At 54.2% G+C, this 18230-nt stretch overlaps 7 protein-coding genes across 7 annotated transcripts; 3 read left to right on the top strand and 4 right to left on the bottom strand.

Annotated features, from left to right (window-relative positions):
* Positions 1–767: 767 nt before the first annotated feature.
* F5Z01DRAFT_676357 (uncharacterized protein) lies at positions 768–2687 on the bottom strand (the record flags this gene model as incomplete). Its single annotated transcript, XM_046265246.1, has 1 exon — positions 768–2687. One exon carries the CDS (start codon positions 2685–2687, stop codon positions 768–770), a length of 1920 nt encoding a protein of 639 aa, XP_046116042.1.
* A 1451-nt stretch (positions 2688–4138) lies between these two features.
* F5Z01DRAFT_676356 (protein ORM1) lies at positions 4139–4746 on the top strand (the record flags this gene model as incomplete). The annotated part of the gene is made up of 2 exons (XM_046265245.1): positions 4139–4645; positions 4699–4746. The coding sequence occupies 2 exons, from the start codon at positions 4139–4141 to the stop codon at positions 4744–4746; spliced, it is 555 nt and encodes a 184-aa protein (XP_046116041.1).
* A 638-nt stretch (positions 4747–5384) lies between these two features.
* F5Z01DRAFT_638754 (uncharacterized protein) lies at positions 5385–8024 on the top strand (the record flags this gene model as incomplete). The annotated part of the gene is made up of 1 exon (XM_046262399.1): positions 5385–8024. The coding sequence occupies one exon, from the start codon at positions 5385–5387 to the stop codon at positions 8022–8024; it is 2640 nt and encodes an 879-aa protein (XP_046116040.1).
* A 1160-nt stretch (positions 8025–9184) lies between these two features.
* Positions 9185–9875, bottom strand: F5Z01DRAFT_638753 (actin cortical patch SUR7/pH-response regulator pali; the record flags this gene model as incomplete). The annotated part of the gene is made up of 2 exons (XM_046262398.1): positions 9185–9632; positions 9685–9875. The coding sequence occupies 2 exons, from the start codon at positions 9873–9875 to the stop codon at positions 9185–9187; spliced, it is 639 nt and encodes a 212-aa protein (XP_046116039.1).
* Positions 9876–11358: 1483 nt separating this feature from the next.
* F5Z01DRAFT_250594 (uncharacterized protein) lies at positions 11359–12371 on the bottom strand. Its single transcript, XM_046258489.1, has 2 exons — positions 12048–12371; positions 11359–12000 (listed from the first exon to the last, which is right to left on the bottom strand). The coding sequence occupies exons 1-2, from the start codon at positions 12231–12233 to the stop codon at positions 11437–11439; spliced, it is 750 nt and encodes a 249-aa protein (XP_046116038.1). The 5' UTR covers positions 12234–12371; the 3' UTR covers positions 11359–11436.
* A 332-nt stretch (positions 12372–12703) lies between these two features.
* On the top strand, positions 12704–14760 carry F5Z01DRAFT_626282 (mediator of RNA polymerase II transcription subunit 1-domain-containing protein; the record flags this gene model as incomplete). Its single annotated transcript, XM_046261471.1, has 2 exons — positions 12704–13099; positions 13150–14760. 2 exons carry the CDS (start codon positions 12704–12706, stop codon positions 14758–14760), a joined length of 2007 nt encoding a protein of 668 aa, XP_046116037.1.
* A 1613-nt stretch (positions 14761–16373) lies between these two features.
* Positions 16374–16946, bottom strand: F5Z01DRAFT_638750 (uncharacterized protein; the record flags this gene model as incomplete). Its single annotated transcript, XM_046262397.1, has 1 exon — positions 16374–16946. One exon carries the CDS (start codon positions 16944–16946, stop codon positions 16374–16376), a length of 573 nt encoding a protein of 190 aa, XP_046116036.1.
* Between the last annotated feature and the right edge of the window lie 1284 nt (positions 16947–18230).

Genomic DNA, 18230 nt, shown 5'->3' with positions numbered 1-18230 from the left:
CAACTTCTGACATCTATGCCTCCAGGAAGAAATCGGGCTTCTGCTGTGACTGCTCTCGACAACGCGTCGTGCGAAGGCTTTGACGCGTCAATGAGTCAACCTCACTTCTATGATAAAGTCAACAACAGCCCTGCACCAGAAAAAACACACAAGAGTCAGTCGCTAATACTGGATGTCTACTCTTTCCGTGCGTATAGGTCGGTTTCAGCATATGTGAAATTTTAGAACTCTAGGGCTCCCAGATGGCTACCATGTTATGCCGTACTATAATTTGAAACCAGCCATTGCCCCTGGGACTACTTACCAAGAACCTCTCGTCCAACTGCTGCTAGATACAGTGCGCTCAACAAATCTGTGCCAAGCCGCCACAATTATCGCGTATCGAAACTTGTGAGTCAATCAAGGCTTACAGGTTGCCGATCCTTCCATGCTTGCATACCCTATAGACACATAGTACAGGCAAATGCAGGCAAATGCAGGCGATTAACTGACACCATGCCATGAAACTAGATGTCAGTAGTCAACATACATAGCGTAGCTGCCTCCGTATCTGCATCAAGGTCGTCGTTTTGATTCATGCCTGCAAATTATGGCGCAGAGTCTGCAGGCTCACACTCCATGTCATTCAAGGGCGGGAAGCCAACCAAGTTCAACTTGTGATTTCGCCTCTCCAAGGTCGCGTTTCGATCGAGGGGTGGTATAAACCCTCACTTACGCGCTAGTATCACCAAAGCGCGACTCGATACTGTACATTGTCACCCAATCGTTCAGTTCCTGCCTCGTCCCCTGCCTCTCCCACCACCACCACCACCACCACCTCTCCCTGCACCTCTCCCGCCGCGTCCACCTCTGCCCCCTCCTCTTCCAGCTCCTGAAGGCGGAGGCCCATAGTCCCGGCGAGGCGGCCTGGGTGGAAGCGAATCCTGCCCTCTGGCCCCGACTGGTGGACCTCCTCTTCCAAAGGTTGGGGGCGGCGGTCCGGGCGGAAGGGGTGGCTGACCGCGGAACGAATCCACTGGCTGCGCAGGCATCTGGATATTGCTGGCCATGCGGATGTTGCCAATGGGGGCCCTCCTCTGGGGTGGCTTCTTGCCCAAGAATTCAACCTCGGAATCCTCGTCGTCGGAATAGTGCACAATGTTGCCACTCCTCGCGGCATGACCCTTGATGCGCACTTCCTGTCGCCGTGCCGCGCCCTTGTTTGCGTTCTGTGCAGCCTCGTGCTCAATGGCGCGCTGGTCGCAGTCCTTGTCAATGTACATGTTGCAGTTTGCCAAGGACCACGTTGGATTTCCCTTGTCTGTGACCTTTCTCGAAGCGCATTCCATCCGATAGTGTTTGTCGCTGCCGCACAGTGAGCAAGATGGCGCTATAAAGACCACCTTGTTGGTTTTGTCTTGCCGTGGGGCGAACGAGCGCCAGATCTCTGTGCAATTCTCCTCGAGATGGTCGGTGGAGTTGCAGAAACCACATGCCAACCCCTCACTCTTCGTCAAAGCCAACTTCTCCTGGCACTCGGCCTTGGTATGACCCTGCTGTCGACATTTGCCGCACCGAACCCGAGATGGACAGGCGTAGTCCCAGTGGCCACCCCCGTTGCAAAAGCGACACGTTGAGTGGGGACACCTGGACCTAGAATGTCCTTCTTGTCCACACGATAGGCACATATTTGACGGATCCGAAGCGGACGGGAAGTAGGTGTGTTGCTGCTGCAGGTCCGCCGTGTCACGGTCACGCGCATCATTCGCGTCACCATTGGGTGCATGGTGTCCATTTGGCGGACTAGCTGTCGGGTTCGCCACAGACGCAGAGCCCAGTGCTTGTGTGGGCTGTTCGGTGTGGAAATTTGGCTCATACTCAGCCTCGCTATCGTCTTCAAGTTCAATTGGCGCGGACGCGCTACTAGGCACGGGCCCTCGACCGTTGTCGCCAGAACCTCCATTGTTGTCCTGTGCTTCTGACTTGTACTCGTAAAACCGAGACGGAGACTTGTCCGAGCGATCCACATTTGTGCCAAGTTCAGGCCACGATCTCGTGAATCTGTTCTTGAAAGCACTGTCCTTCTTCGAAGCCGTGATCACTTGCTTCAATCGCCTCTTGGCACCCTTGGAGCCCTTGTCTTTGACGGTGTTAATGTATTCTGCGTGCCCCGAGAGCAGGTCTTCGACGGTCAAGCCAGGGAGCATGGCAGCATTCATTCGACAGCAGAGGTCAACCCACTGAGGAACCTTTTGCTCCCAGGTGTGCGCATTGCCACCCTTGAATTTTCTGTATGTTGGAAGTTCAACCGCCAACCCTCGAATAACATAGATGGGCGGGTCGTCCAGGATGATTGGATCAAAGTCAGACTTGCCCTTGTTGAGGTCTTTGCGCTGCTCCTTCTTCTCTTTGTTGGTGAGTTTCGTCTGGCCAGCGGGCTGGTCGCTTTTCTCAGCCGCGTCCGCGCCCCCGTCGCGTTCCGATTCCTCTGACAGCATCAGGTCATCGCCGGCGGCCATGTCGTCTTGCCCCCGAGCGGCGCTCTCAGCGTTCTTCTTGAGACGTTTTGATTCCCGACGGGGTTCTGAGAGATTCGAGTTGCGTAGTGAGCGCTTCTTCATGGCGAGCTGAGATTTCGCCGGCTCTTCCTCGCCAGAGGATGAGTCGATGGCTATGACGTCGCCAAAATCTGCATCCTTGGAGGCCATGTTGTGAGGTAAGGTGAGATAAGGGAAGATGAGGAGGTAAGGTACGATGAGCCTGTTAGGTCACTCACTTGCGTGAGACGAGATGAATTGGTGGAGGGAAAGTGCAATCAAGCCTGTCCAGTCCTCGTGGAAGAGTCGCGCGGTTGGTTGAATAATGCAACAACACATGCAGCAGGCCTTCTACTCGATGCAGTGCCCTAGAGACCGATGTTAAGCAATCTCAATGAGCAAAGATGATGCCGGCGTGATCTGCGATCATTGCAACCCGTCGTAAAGACTTGATCTTGAATGAAAACCCATCGCGACCAATCATAGCCTGCTATGTGAGCATTGACGTTCGAGCGTCTCTACCCCGAAATTCCGGAGATTAGCCCCAATTAAGGGTCCTTCACGTGGCCTCCCTGAGGTACGAAAAACCAAAGCTCGTATCACTTTTGCACAGCCTCCCGAGTACCGTCCTCAGCGGAGCCGCTGCCAGTATTATGAGTATGTACAGCGACAGTGGTGTCGCTATTAGGCAAGTTGACAGAGAGTGAAAGAAACAATGGATGTGGTCATGGCAGCATCCAAGCAACATGAACATGCGGCTTATTACGCGATGAAAGGAAAGGCAATGATTGGTCTCTAGCTGAGGTGGACTGGTAGGCATGGCAGCGGACAAAAATAGAGGAGAGCTCCTTAACAGCTACCGCTTGAGTTTTGACCGGGAGGCGCTAGTAGATTGCGGCATCATCGTTCTGTCGCAGCTGCCCCCCAGACCCTTACTCCGAGTCGTTCCCACTATGGGGTCCGCCGCCGCTGGCATCTTCTGGACCAGGTAATTACCAGGCAGATTGAAGTCCGGTCTGTTTTGTCCGGCCCTAACTTACCTTACGTTCTCGTCCTTCCATATTTCCATCCACCGTTACACTGTTCACCTCACCAGAAGACAGAGAGAGACGACCCTGACATACAGACATACGTTTTCCGCTAGCATTCTTTCTGCCCCAAGACGCGCATTGCTTATTCTCCTTTCACTCGCAATTGCCACCGTCCCTCCTCATCAGCCTCCATCCAACCTGTCGATCTCCGTACTTCCTGACATCATCAGGGGCAGCTCGCTTGCTGGCCTACAGCCGACCGGACCGTCTCGAGACGAATACCACCCATCTGCCATTGCTGAGGCAGACGCCGCAGATTCCTAGCGAGCTTGACGACACCTCCGTTACACGAGCCCGAGCAACAACTACAGAGTCTCTCGCAATCGACCCCTGACTCGCGTGCTCAGCTCGAACCCTACCTCACACGACATCTTACCCTGCTTGACACCCCGCAACACCGCCAAGCTGTCTTCCCCAATCCTCCTTCAACGCACCGTCACTTTTGACGCGGGCAGCGAGTCTCAACGCACGCGCACCAGTGGCGGCAGCGGCAACGGCACTGGCACCGGCACCGGCAGCGCATACCTCGACATGGCAGATCGCAACAAGGACTCGGGGGGCCGGAGACGGCGCTCCAGCAGCATTCTCCAAGTCTATCACGAGCCTCCCGAGACACTCGAGCAGATCAGTGATCAGGCGGCCCTACCAAACTTGAACGCTAACTGGACAAACGCCAAAGGTGCTTGGACAATTCACATTGTGCTCATTGCATGCTTGAAGATCTTCTACGATGTCATCCCAGGAGTTTCGCAAGAAACATCATGGACAATGACCAACATCACATACATGATCGGCTCCTACATCATGTTCCACTATGTCCGCGGCGTGCCCTTTGACTTTAACAGCGGGGCCTTCGACAACCTCAACATGTGGGAGCAAATCGACAACGGCGCTCAGTACACACCTACAAAGAAGTTCCTGCTCAGCGTGCCGGTGGTTCTCTTTCTCCTCAGCACGCACTACACGCATTACGATCTTGCGTACTTTGTGATCAATTTCCTAGCTGTGCTCGGCGTGGTCATCCCCAAGCTTCCGTTTGTAAGTGCTGAACAGGAAACGAACAATGCACCAGTTTGACTAACTGCTAGCAGTCCCATCGCATGCGGTTCGGTTTGTTCTCGGGTCTCCCTGAAGAATAACAATAACGGGTTGCACGGCGTCACGGAGGCGGTCTAGGGCAAGCGGGCCGAAGCTTGGTTTGCGTGGTGTCTCCTAGAGGCAGCCACGCCAGCAGCTGGCGAGATTGCTAGGCGGAGCTTCTTCGAGGACAGCCCCAACAATGTTAACATACTGGACAATTGGCAACACGGCGGTACTGCAGAACTTTTAATTGGATTTCCAACCCCATCGTCGATCAAGCCAAGCCTTTACGTGTCTCCGGATTCCAACACGGTTCATGTGCACATTATAGACGCTGCTTGGGAAGTATCCATAGCCGATACTCGTTATCGTTGGCTAATACTCCACAAGGTTATTCGACGTCATCGTACCAAACCATCATAATTATCCTTCGGCAATGTGATGTCTGGCCCGCCACAGACCACCGCCCACGATGCCTGTTCGACATGCGGACGCTAGGTCACCTTGTGACTCTGCCCTACCCCAAAAAAAGAAAGTTACTCAACGCTGCTCGAGATCTAATCGTCGAGAGTGACCACACGAGTTATTTAGTAGGAGATTGCAGGCGTATATGTGGCAAGACTGCAATACATCCTCTCCCCGTCCCACAAGAGTTGCCTTTCAAAACTTGTTCATTCGTTTACCCCCTTTTTTCAAAATGCGTTTCTCTGCCGCTGTGGCCATCGCGGCCCTGTCTACTGGCGTCATTGCCCAGGGACACGACGAGAAGGAAACGTACGCCCTCGAATTCGGCAAGAAAAACAAGCACAACGCCGAATGCAAGGATTGCAAGAAGTCCGACGACCAGAACAAGGTTGAGATCGAGTTGTTCGAGAACGAGCACCGCAAAAACAGCGAAGGAAATAAGAACAAGAACAAGGAGAAGCACAACGACGGACAGGAGAGCTCGGAAGACGAAGGCAAAGTTGAGATTGAGTGGTTCGGAGACGAGCATCGCCACAAGAGCCACGAAAACAAGCACAGCAACAACAACGGTCACTCGAAGAGCAACGACAAAATTGAGTCTGAGGTGTATGAGAACAAGCATCGCTTTAACACCTGGGGAAACAAGCCCCAAGACGGAGAGTCCAAGAGCCAGGACAACGTCCAGGTCGAGGTGTTTGAGAACAATAACCGTAAAGGCGACCATGGCAACAAGCACCAGACCGGAGAGTTCAAGAACCAGGACAACGTCCAGGTCGAGGTTTTCGAGAACAAGAACCGCAAGGGCGACGATGACAACAAGCACCAGACCGGAGAGTTCAAGAAGCAAGACAACGTCCAGGTCGAGGTGTTTGAGAACGGACAGCGCAAGGATGCCCATGGCAACAAGCACCAGACCGGAGGGTTCAAGAACCAGGACAACGTTGAGGTCGAGGTGTTTGAGAACAAGCACCGCGGCGACGGCCAGCGTGAGAAGGACCAGGAGTCTGACCAGACCGACACCATCGAGATCGAAATCTTTGGAGACGAGGACGAGCAGGATGGCGAGACCAACAAGCCCCAGCGCAACAAGGGCCAGACCTCGAGCGACTTTGTGGAGGTCGAGCGGTTCAGCGACAAGGGCAAGAAGCAGAAGACCGAGCCCGAGGGTCCACGCTTCCACCAAGACAGCGAGGGTGTTGTTCACATTCAGGGTCTTCACGGCAACAACCCCGACGAGCCAAAGCCTGATGTCGAGATCTTTGTCGACAACAAAAGCAAGGACTCTGACGTTGTGGAAGTAGTCCAAATGGGCGACAAGAAGATCGCCGTCAACACCGACTGCCGACAGAAGTGCGCTCCTAAGAACAAGGTCTGCCAGGAGCAGTGCGCCGAGACCAAGGGCAAGGTCCAGGTGGAGCTGATTCACCAGGAGGCCGCCAGGCCCGAGAAGGAGATCATTGTCGAGGAGAAGATTATCGAGACGATTAAGGAGGTCATCGTGAAGTGCCCCCAGGTTGAGAAGGAGATCATCGAGAAGTTCGTCGAGATCCCTATCATCAAGGAGGTGATCATTGAGCGCCCCGAGATCATCGAGAAGATCATTGAGCGTCCCCAGATCATTGAGAAGATCGTCGAGCGTCCTCAGATCGTCGAGCAAATCATCAAGGAAGTCGAGGTTGTCATCGTCCAGGCGCCCCCCTTCCCGGTCAAGAACCAGACGGTGCCTCGTCCTCCCGTTCCTGTCCTGCCGGTTCCTCTGCCGCCCACCAAAAACCAGACATTCCCTCAGCCTCCGGTTCCTGTGCGGCCGATTCCTCAGCCTCCAGCTCCTGTGCAGCCTGTCGTCCCCGTGCAGCCTGGAGTGCCTCTGCCTCCTACGCAGAACCAGACGTTCCCTCGGCCTCCGGTTCCTGTGCAGCCTGGAGTTCCTGTGCAGCCTGGAGTTCCTGTGCAGCCTGGAGTTCCTGTGCAGCCTGGAGTTCCTGTGCAGCCTGGAGTTCCTGTGCAGCCTGGTGTTCCTATCCAGCCTGGCGTTCCTCTGCCTCCTGTCCAGAACCAGACCTTCCCTCGGCCTCCAGTTCCTGTACAGCCTGGAGTCCCTGTGCAGCCTGGAGCCCCCGTGCAGCCTGGCGTTCCCGTGCAGCCTGGCGTTCCCGTGCAGCCTGGCGTTCCCGTGCAGCCTGGCGTTCCTCTACCTCCTGTCCAGAACCAGACCTTCCCTCGGCCTCCAGTTCCTGTACAGCCTGGAGTCCCTGTGCAGCCTGGAGCCCCCGTGCAGCCTGGAGCCCCTGTGCAGCCTGGAGCCCCCGTGCAGCCTGGAGTTCCCGTGCAGCCTGGAGTTCCCGTGCAGCCTGGAGTTCCTCTGCCTCCTACGCAGAACCAGACGTTCCCTCGGCCTCCGGTTCCTATGCAGCCTGGTGTCCCCTCGCAGCCTGGTGTCCTTTCGCAGCCTGGTGTCCCCTCGCAGCCTGGTGTTCCCTCGCAGCCTGGTGTGCCCCAGCTCCCAACCAAGAACCAGACGTTCCCTCAGCCTCCAGCGCCTGTGCAGCCGGTCCCTCGGCCCATCGTGCCGTCCTCGCCTAACGTGACCGCCCCTGGCCAGCCTCAGGTTCCTGGACAGCCTCAGCAGCCCTCTGTTCCTGGACAGCCCCAGGTTCCTCAGCAGCCGTCCGTCCCGGGCCGACCTCAGGTTCCTCAGCAGCCCGGGCAGCCCTTCATCCCTGGACAGCCCAAGGTCCCCCAGCCTGTGCCTGTGCCTGGCGGCCCTGTCTCGCCTTCCCCCAAGGTCCCGACGGCTGGCGCTGCTGAGCAGAGCGTTTCCATTCTGAGCTTCGTGCTTGGAGCAGCCTTCTGGCTTCTGCAAAGTATTTGAGTCGGCAAGATACGATTGTCTTTTCGGCCTACCTTCGCCTTCGACACAGGAGGATGGAGTTGTATCAGCGTGCGGGACCCATTTCGCCCGGCAGCAAACGCTCACGGTCGGTTGGATAGTACAATAGATACTGGGAATCTGCCATGTTGGCACAGATCTGTTTGAAAAGATCTATCTGAAAAGAAAGAGAAAAAAACTACACCTTGGGAGCGGCGTTGACGAGCGAGACATTTTCATGCAACCTTGATTTGATTTCCTGTAAATTTCTTTCATCATTGGTGTCGGGGTTCAGTTTGCGTCTCTCACGACGAGATGACATGCAATAATGTAATAGATGGGATTTCCTTTGGCTGTGTTGTTCGACTCTGTAAGTTGCGTCCCTTCTGTACGGATGTGGGCAGACGCCTTAATTACAGGTACTTTCCACCAACAAGACACAGCAGTATAAGTACCTACGAGGGGATCGCGTTTTCTCAAGACGGCTAGTCGTCATGCGACCGTTTTAGTGATCCAAGACGTGTTCGTGTGAACAGCCCGAAAAGCTAGTTTGCTCAAACCTCGACCTTTCGGGCTAAAAATAGCTCTAATCGCGTTCTTTTCGAAAGCTCCTCTAGGCGGCCTTTCCTTAATAAGATAGCTATTCTAGATCTTTTCGTAGAGGCTCCTTTCGGCCGCTAGATTCGAGTGAAGTTCAGCGAATAGAGAAGGTGCTCTTTCCTATATCGGCCGTGACGGTCACGAATATTAAGACCGTTGTATGACGTTCCCGGCAGTCTTTGACCGGTCAGCGAGCCGTTTTTGAGCCGTCATGGACAAACGCGATCCCCTCGTAGGTAAGCAAGGCTTTAACGCTACAAAGCTTCGTATGATACATTACGTGGTCATGTCATGTACATAGTCATAGCAGGACAAATTGACTAAAAATTGACTAAAATTGAAGTTGATTGATTATTATATATACCGTATTACCCGGCTATTATCGCACTGGATATCATAAGGACGCTGGTATATCTTAAAAGCACAGTCTCGTTCTGCCACACGCTTCACTGCCCCCTCCACTTCCCCGTTGAACGTTCAGTCATGTGTCGTAACTTTCGTTGTTGTTGATGGTGTTCATGTAGTTCTGACCGTAGGTGGTGTGCCCGTAAAGATTGATTAGCTTAGTACTGGGCCATCTTCCTGGACTCGCGACGACGACGGCGGCGACCAGCGCAGCACGTCACGAACATGAGGACGGTGGAGATGAGGGAGAGAATGGCGGCCACAAGGGCAATGTAGATGGCAGGCCCGTAGCTTCCATCGCCAGTACCCTTCTTCACCTCGTCGAGGAGGACACTGAAGACGACAAAGTCCACTGCGACGGCGACAATGTTGATCACCGTGGCGACGGCGGCCGCGAGCGTGGCAAGGATGCCGCCAACGGTGGACTTGGCAATCAGGCTGAGGAGGAAAGCGACGAAAAGGACACCGGTGCCCACGGGGTGCAGCACGAAGACGTTGGTGAGAGCCTTGGTTCCGTCAGCACGGACGTTGCTGAAAGTGGTGTCATCCACGCGCTCGAGGACTCCGGCGGCATCGTAGCCGATGCTGGCGCTGGAGCAGGTAGATCTGATCATAATTAGCATCAAGCGTGTCGACTCAGTTGCAACAATGTACTCACTCGGATCCAACGACGCCCTGGTAGCAGTAGCCAAACACACCAAACTGGGCATCAGCGTTGCCAGGCAGGTCGAGGCTCACGAATGAGATGTCCTTGACAACAGGCGCTGAGATGTCGACCACGATGGTGAGGATCATGGCCATGAAAAGGAACGCCGTCCCCGCATAGTGTAAGAATATGCTGACGGCCATCTTGTTTTGTTTCAGGGGGGGCCCTTCTGGGAGTTGTGCTGTGTGTGTGTGAGGCTGGCTGGCTGGGTGCTGCGAGAGAGAAAACTGAGAGCAGTGACACCTCTGTGTGCGTGCAGACAAGGAAGGGGAAGTTTGAATGACAAGACAAGGCTGGATAGGAACGAGGGAGAACAGGTCTTATTAAAGGAAGGGCGCCGTGATGCTAAACCTGTTGGTTCCCCACGAGAGAGACGCCTGGATGTCCCATTTCGGGGCAACAACGTCATCACGGCAGCTTCTGGCTCTGCGCCCTGGGCCCCTCTGAATAGCCTTGCCAGATGACCCCGGCCGATTGTGAAGGACCCTTACCCCGTTTGGGCGTAGCGACACGGACCCGGCCATCGAGCTTCTCGAGTTGAACCGGTTTGCGCTGGGAACTTGGCGGTGCGCAGAGGCCGTGACGTAGGCGGACGTGGCTGTCCAAGCCGGGTGGGCCCCGTCGCTGCGATCAGTTGCCGTTTAGGGAGGCATTCAAGGGGAGCCGAGACTGGACTCGCAGGGAGACGACAGCAATGCCGATCGTTTGCGCTGCCATTCTTCACCAGTTGGAGGTGAAAAATCCATCAGCCGAGATGGAGAATCAATCAACAAGATAGAGTCTTGGGAGGTTCATCAAAGCACCCAGATCTTGTGCGTGAGCGCCCTGTCGAGAGACAAGATTGAAGATGCTCCAAACAGGACTCGGAAGACCCTGACAACAATCCTTGCACAGTATGCGTAGCGCTACGTCAGGTACAAGCATTCTTCTGTGTGTCCTTCAGTTGTATTGTAGTGATTGGTCCAACAGGTTCTGTCTCGCTGGCATGGCGATTGATTGGGACTAATAAACAGCCCTTGTCGATCCTACGTAGGACGAGCCCTCCCGATCGTGGTGTTTACCAAGTACGCGCACTTGAATCCTCAATGTCGGCTAATTACGTGCCTGTTTCCCACTTTCCATCACACTACTGTGACATGCCAGAGCCCGATCTGGGCAGTGTTGTTGTTGGTGCCGTTGATTACCCACAATGTCTAACGTGGACGGTGGCGCAGCCTTTGGCTCTGGGGCTCGGTTCCGCCGAAGCGGTCTGCTTCTGGAGGGGACGATCAAACGATGAAGCTGCATGTGTGTTCAATCCTCCGCTGATCAGGGTCCTCGAGTGCATCCACAGGACGTGCATCTTGGTGATAGTAAAGAAATGCCCGTGCCTGGGTAGACGTATGCGCCGACAGAAGCCCCCAAGGCCAGGTTCTCCCATAGTGGGGGGGAGACGAGTATTGTACGTACGCACGGCCACGTACGTTCAACGATACTGCGTTGCGTCAATGACCTTCTGCTCGCGGGTGGTCTCAAGGTTCAGTCTCAAGACCTGGGTCTCTCTTCACGTCTCAACAGACTCAAAATCAGCACAGAGCCAAGGTAGTCGGCAAATGCACCTATGCGGCGTGTAGGCAAACAGTCGCCTCAGATCTGCCCATCACTTCCAGAGTCGATGCGATCCTAGACTTTGAAACCACAATGTCGCCCCTCTGAACGTGTCGCTTAGTCGAGATCTGATTCTCGTCCTGCCGGCGCGTCCTCATCCGACAATGGGTCCTCCCGCCTTGTAAACATCAGCCTGTCCTGGCGGATATGTCTGGGGATCCATTTTCGTGCTTCCATGCGTTCTTGCTCGTGTGTGTCTTTCCTCTTGACCGACTCTAACATGCCCCAATGCGCTAGGCCCGTGGCAGCCATATTCGAGGGCAGGGACTGCTTGAGCATGGATGATGTATAGGTGTCGAATTCCGTGAACTGGTGCGGCCATGAGCCCTGAAGCGGATCGTAAAACCCCTGGTCCGCGTGCTGGCTGTTCTTTGGGCTGATTGTGATAGTGAAGGTTGTCGCCTCTTCTGGGCGCTGACTACTGCTATCAGACTCAACCGGATCAGAGATGATCGTATCAGAGATGACCGGGTCTGGAGTATGTTTAGACTTCTTGAGGTCGAGGAATATGGGATTCGGTTGCGTCGGCGTCTGCACGGTATAGCTCTTCGGAGATGAGGCTATCAACCTCTCGGCGGCATCGGTGGTCTTCGTGACGGCAATGAACTTATCCGCCTCCGTCTTCCTCCAGTCAGCGCAAGTCCCGAGTCTGCATTGAAATGCCTTACCAGGTATCGCTTGAATACTTCAATAGGGGCCTCCCGCTGAAGCACCTGCAGGACTGCACGTCGTTCAGCAAACGTGATCGGGCATGGCTCGACGCAGATGCCAATTGTACGTGGTGCCCAGGCCCTGTTGATCGCGCCCCGTGACCAAAGGCTTCGAGAGCTTCTCGCAAAGCGGCTGGCGCTCATGACGTTGGTGGTTGCTCCCGTCCTAGTCGATGAGGATTTTCGAGTCCAGGAACTCGTTGATCGCGTCAGCCCAGTCTGCAGGGTGAGGCAGGCTGCAGTTGCCCCGAGACGCCATGCTTTGAATGGTTTAGCGCCTCTTGGTGGGGCATTGAAGCTTCGCTCTTGCTGTAGCGACATGGAAGCAACGGAGCTCTTCAACCTTCCGCGACGAGAACAAAGCTGCGCGATCCTTGCAACACGACCACGGTCTTATTGATAACTCGACGAACTTGCAGAAAGCCTCTATCCCGCTCTTTGGTCATTATCCGGAGCTGTCGTCCGGCTGCTCCATCACATGCCATTGTCCATCTAGAGCTCTCGCGCGGCGGCGCGCCATCTTGCTTAGGTGCAAACGAATCGAAGCGAAGCGAAGCAGCGCAACGCACTCGCACCAAAACCACCTTGCTTCATTCAACATAATCACCGTCAACATGTCGACCCCCAACGCACCCAACGCCGGCAAACACCCTGCCTCCCAGCAGGGCCGCACGCCCTCCCAAGCTCCCGGCGCGACGCCCTCTCAGCTAGCTGGCGCAACACCACCAGTCTCGACGCCCTTCTCCAACTCGGCACATGCAGCCTTCTCTCCTCGCGGCGGACCTAAGACATCGCCTCAGCAGTTTAAGAAGTCGCCAGCTGTGAGCTTACTGGGTCAATTGCCGCATAACCTTGCATTCGATAGTCCATCTACCGCAGCTGCGCTTGGCTTGGGCGGCCCCGCGAACATGTCCACCCACGAGGCCATGGAGGGGTTCCAGGACATGAGGTCCATCACGAGGGATGACGATAAGCTTAACAGACTAGAGGCCATTCTCGAGATACTCGGCGTAGGTCCTGCGCCTTGACTGCAGAAGCGTGCCGTACTGATTTCTTGCAGAGGAAGAAAGGCTTCGTGAGCGAGGCCGGCTTGGAACGGCTAGCTCAACGATACGGATTCGAATGCCTTTCTGAGGACGACACGGCACCGGACGGTCGAAAGGTACGGATGCTCATCATAGCAGGATCGAGCACCTCCATCGAGATCACAATGGACAACAACATTGTTCACAGTGTCAACCTCACATTTCCCGAGTCGTCAGAAGCGGTTGTTCAGTGCATGGAACCGGCGGGCAAGATCATGTTGCAAGATTTGCTACTGGCCCCCAACCAAAGCCCATTGACAAAAACGCTGGACAAATTTGCGCTCAACCTTGAGCGTTTAACTACGTTAGACAAGCTCAGCATCATGCCTGCTTTTGACTGTCGCGCTGCCATAGCAGGGTTACACGCCAGTCTGCAGGCTTTGTATGATTGGGACTTAGCAAGAGCAGGGGAAGAAGGGTGCTCGGACGATGTCGCGCCCTCCAGAGTCATCTGTGCCAGGCATGGCGCCCCCGTCATGCATGCCCACGATCGGGTCGGGCTTTCATTGCGGTATTGGAAGGAAATGGGGCATCTCCCGATCCAAAAATACCACAAGACATGGCAGCTCGATATCAGCTGCTGCCCACTGCCACCGCCACTCGATCCAATGCATCCATTCCCCTCGGCGCGGGTGTCTGACCAGTGGCTGGGCAAGGACATTGTGCGGGATGATGGGATGGGCGGTGATGCCAAGACCTTCCCGTTGGACTGGCAAGAGCCGGAGCACGTGTCGTTACCGGCTTCTGATGAGGCGAAGAACAATTCAGTGCCCATGTTCGAGGGCGACATACCGACGGGGGGGCCTCCTCAAGTCTCATTCCTCATCACCTTTGATCCGCCCATTGTGCTGTCATCGCCTGATGCGGCTCGCTTATACACTTACACGGGGGCGCCATTGCCGAGCCCCCCGCCACAAACAACGTTTGATCAGATTGTCTTCCCTACACCGGCTGGAGCATTGCAAGACGACCCAAGCGAAAACCGAGTCATCCAGCGCCAACGTGAAGTGTCCGTCATGGACATGGAAAGACAATTCTCCGAAAAGACACATCTTAACTCATTGTATGTGTACAAGCACATCTACTCGATGGAGGTGAAGGAGATGGTCTTCTCGCATCCGAAGCAGCTGATCGACATGCTACCTCTCCTGAGACAATGGGCTTTCACATCGATGCTTCTCGAAAACAGCTTTGGCAAGGAGACGAAGGAAGCAACTCTCCCCAAGAAGGCTGCCGCGGACGGCGACAGCGAGCAGGACCAGCTTTCTGCTTTCTTGGGGTTGACCAAGGCAACCAAGACATCGGCCAGCGCTTCTGCTGCGGTCGACCCTGCGGTCGACCTAAGCATCGACGTTATCATCTGGGTTCACCCCATCCCGCACTTCCAGGTCAAATTTCCATTCAAGGACCAAGGGGCGAACATCACTCTCCAGATATTGGAGAACGGCATCGTTGACGTGACCGATGAGAACATCATCGCCCAGACCGACAATGACCGCGTCACCAGAGAAATCCTGGGCAAGGTACTGGAGCAGATGGAAGACCTGTCCAAGTGGGTGGAATGGATACGCTCAAGGCTAGGTTGAGCAGGACAACTGGAAAGGCTGTGTCTGTCATGGCGTTACGATACCTTGGGAGCATGCATTATCGAACAGATGTATTCTTATACGAGCGAGCTGAACATGTGGCGCTTGTTGCACAGCGTAAGCGAAGTCTCGTCGAATCACAACTTTGACGATTGACTCAACACAACTTTCACTGCTCACTGCTCACTGAACACTGAACACTGAACACCGAACACACCAATATGATGTGCGAACCATAATTACCCTTTCAGCTGAAGGTGTACGTGCGCAAGGTAAGCCAAAATGGCCGTGCGCTGTGTTTGCGACGGGTGGTATGCGGGTGACCGTGTTGCTCAAACACTTCGGCAGCTAGCATCCATTCATCAAGATAATCAAACCTGCAGCGACTGCTGCTCTGCATTTGATACTAATTGACTCGCTTCTGAGCTTTCACTCGCGCTGCTCGTCACCCTTCTTCAACCTCTCGACGCGCAGTTGGCCACATTGCAGAGCTAAGAGCTCGCCAACAACGAAATGCTATGGGAAGCAGACATGTCTTCATACTACGACATGTTCCCCCAGACACCTTCAAGCCGACCTCTGCCATGAGCACCATCAGACGATGCCTACAAGGTTTCTCGCGCCAAGGATTTGCCGCTTCGACCCGTGAGGTCGTAGCAAGACGATGGGCATACCCACAGAAAATCTGATTGTCCATACGCAACAGCAGATGTGCTGAGTCTCGAAGACGCGAACGATGTGTATCGGGCAGACTCACACAGGAGGCAGACCGCCTACCATCACAGCAACCACGCTCGGCCGGACCTAGGGCAAGGCCACGACATGTACACATCACCTTGGCCCAAAGAACTATCTGTGAGAGCGCAACCCCGTTCCCGCTATACAGGGACAAGGACATCCTCTCCACGTCCCGACTCGCTGCTGGTGCCTCCTTCATCGTCACCCGCCCTGCAGCGGCCTGGGATGCTGGACCCGGCACATTTCCATGCGCTCTCGCGTAGGGGAAACGTAATCACATACTGACTGAGGGTAGAGGATGTCTTGGAGGGACGTCCCGGGCACGAGAGGGTGCCGAGAGGACAGTGGCAGAGGCTTGTGGATCTGGCTAGGGATGTTGCCTTTGCGACGACGCAGAGTGACGATGGCTATTTGTTGCATGAAGGTAAGCAGCAGCCAGTTTCCACCACAAAAGGGCAGCCTCTTGAGGAGAGGCTGATCGTGGGATGGTGTTTTGTCGATGAACTTGTGGGAGATGTGTGATTGAGACCTGAGGCAACGGGCAGAGTTTGATTATTGATGATCATCTCGACGGCAACAAAGAAGCAGGGTTGTGTCACCCGATTGGAACCGCTACCTACGGTGCTCAATATGAAATCTCTCATATTGTTTTCCACGACAGCTCAAGAGAACCCCAGCGTATTGACTCACATATCGGTATGAGTATCTCCTCAACAGCGAGAGGGCAACATTAACATGGGACTCCCTAATAATTGATGGAAGGTTTTACCTAACCCTTGAGAGCTGCTATAATGAATAGTCTCGGAGTATTGAACAACAGACCCGTTCAATTATTTACTCTACTACTGTATACTTCGTGACAAGTTTCTTTTCCATCACAAGTCATGTCTGGAGTGCCCATCTTCACTCAGGGGGAGTGTCAGTGGTTGAGCGTCAGATCCTGTGGGCATGATGGGAGCCGCGACACCAGCACTATCTCTGTTCCATGCATGGATGCAAGTATCGTAGAGGATCATGTGTAGTGATGGCATCGTGCGCCAGCTCACCTCCCAGTTGAGTCGCTTCTTGAGTTCTTTCCCTCCCACTTTAGACTTGCGGAGGTCTTCCAGCGAAAACCACGAGCCTAACATCCAGAAGCCATACCACGCAAAAACCCCACCAGACTCGTTGTGTCTCGCTGCTGCTGGCGAATTGCGACGTACCATCTGAACATTAAAGTTTCCTAGGCAGGCGCGCCTTTCGGGAAGTCCCAAAACTCTCACCCAAAAATCCTGCCCACCAAAAAGTGTATCGCCAGATGCTTCACGCAACCAGCCAGAGCGATGATTCTGCCCGGGTTCGAGGTATTGACTCACATATCGGTATGAGTATCTCCTCGACAGCGAGAGGGCAACATTAACGTGGGACAACTCAATAATTGGTCGAAGACTTTTGTACAGATCAGACATATTCGGTTGCTACCGCCATTGCGTACCCCAGAGCATTTGTATTGACTCGGTCGACGACATCGACCTCCTAAAAGTGCCTGCTAGCTTTGCAAGTACATAATCCACTAGCCTCAGAAATCCATAGTTTGCCACAACCCAGTCCTTGTTGAGTCACGAGCCTAATACCAGAAGTAGTTTCACATCTGTCAACAGCATCCGCTCGTTTGACCGTGCGTTCAAAGTAGTAGTGACATTTGATAGTAAATGACCAAATAGCTGTGTCGATGTATCGTTGGAGTTCCTATATGGTCGCGTAACACAATTAAGCGTCGCAAAGCGACGAGAGAATGATAGTATACCAGCGTGTGTGGTGAATACCGTAGTCCAGTATGCGAACACCAGAATATGAGCTTTTGATACTTGAGTCGCGGTCGGATGTCATTGGATTTGTGGAATCGAACGAACGTAAATTGTGCATTTATGGTCATTTCGTCGATATAAGAGCATCGTCCATGTCTCTCCCGAAATCTTCGACTCTGTTGAGAATCACTCTCGACTGAAAAGCTGATGTAGTAGTTGTCGCGCGCGGCGATCGAGCAGATCTTCGTCTTTTAATTGTACTTGGCAATCCCTCTCCAAGCTCAATCTCTGTGAGACGAGTGTGATGTGTTAGGTCGTGGTCCTGACCTATGTCCAAAGCGGGTTGACCTCCAAGGTGGTCATGTTTCTCCTCAGGATAACTCCTATGTGTGCCAGTCGTAGGCTCTGGTGGCAAGTCGAACGTTGTAAGACCCGGTAAAGCATAAGTTGCGATAGATCCCAACGCCTGAAAGATAATCTGATGCTAGCCCGCATGCCGACATCAGTGGGAAATGTTCGAGATCCCAAAGGCCTGCAGTCTGCAGAATATGTAGGTAACTTGTAGCCGGCGCCCGTTCTGTTTGTATTTGGCTCGTGGTGTTTCTTCTCCGATCTTTTTAATCGCGATATGTGGTGGATGATGCTTAGCTCTTATTGCAGTTTCTGTGTTGTTTTGCGTTCCGTTGCCTTGCTTGTCGGTGACGACCACGAACTAGTGTATGCGACCAAGATTCGGGCAACGCTGGTTTCCGCCACTCCTAACAACAACGTTTGACATGTGGCGGCAAGAGTCGTCGCTTTGATGCTGCTGAGACGACTGCCATCGGTGCCGACAAACCGGTCGTTCCTATGCATTTGACCAAAAGGTAGTAGCTGAGACACCATAAATGGGGCCGAGCGCCAACTTAATAGATGACACCAAGGCCTGTGGTGTCTGTGTTGCCT

This window comes from Emericellopsis atlantica, assembly GCF_019669845.1.
Source record: "Emericellopsis atlantica unplaced genomic scaffold F5Z01scaffold_23, whole genome shotgun sequence".
Taxonomy (NCBI): Eukaryota; Fungi; Ascomycota; class Sordariomycetes; order Hypocreales; family Bionectriaceae; genus Emericellopsis; species Emericellopsis atlantica.
This window is presented reverse-complemented; position numbering and strand designations above follow the sequence as displayed.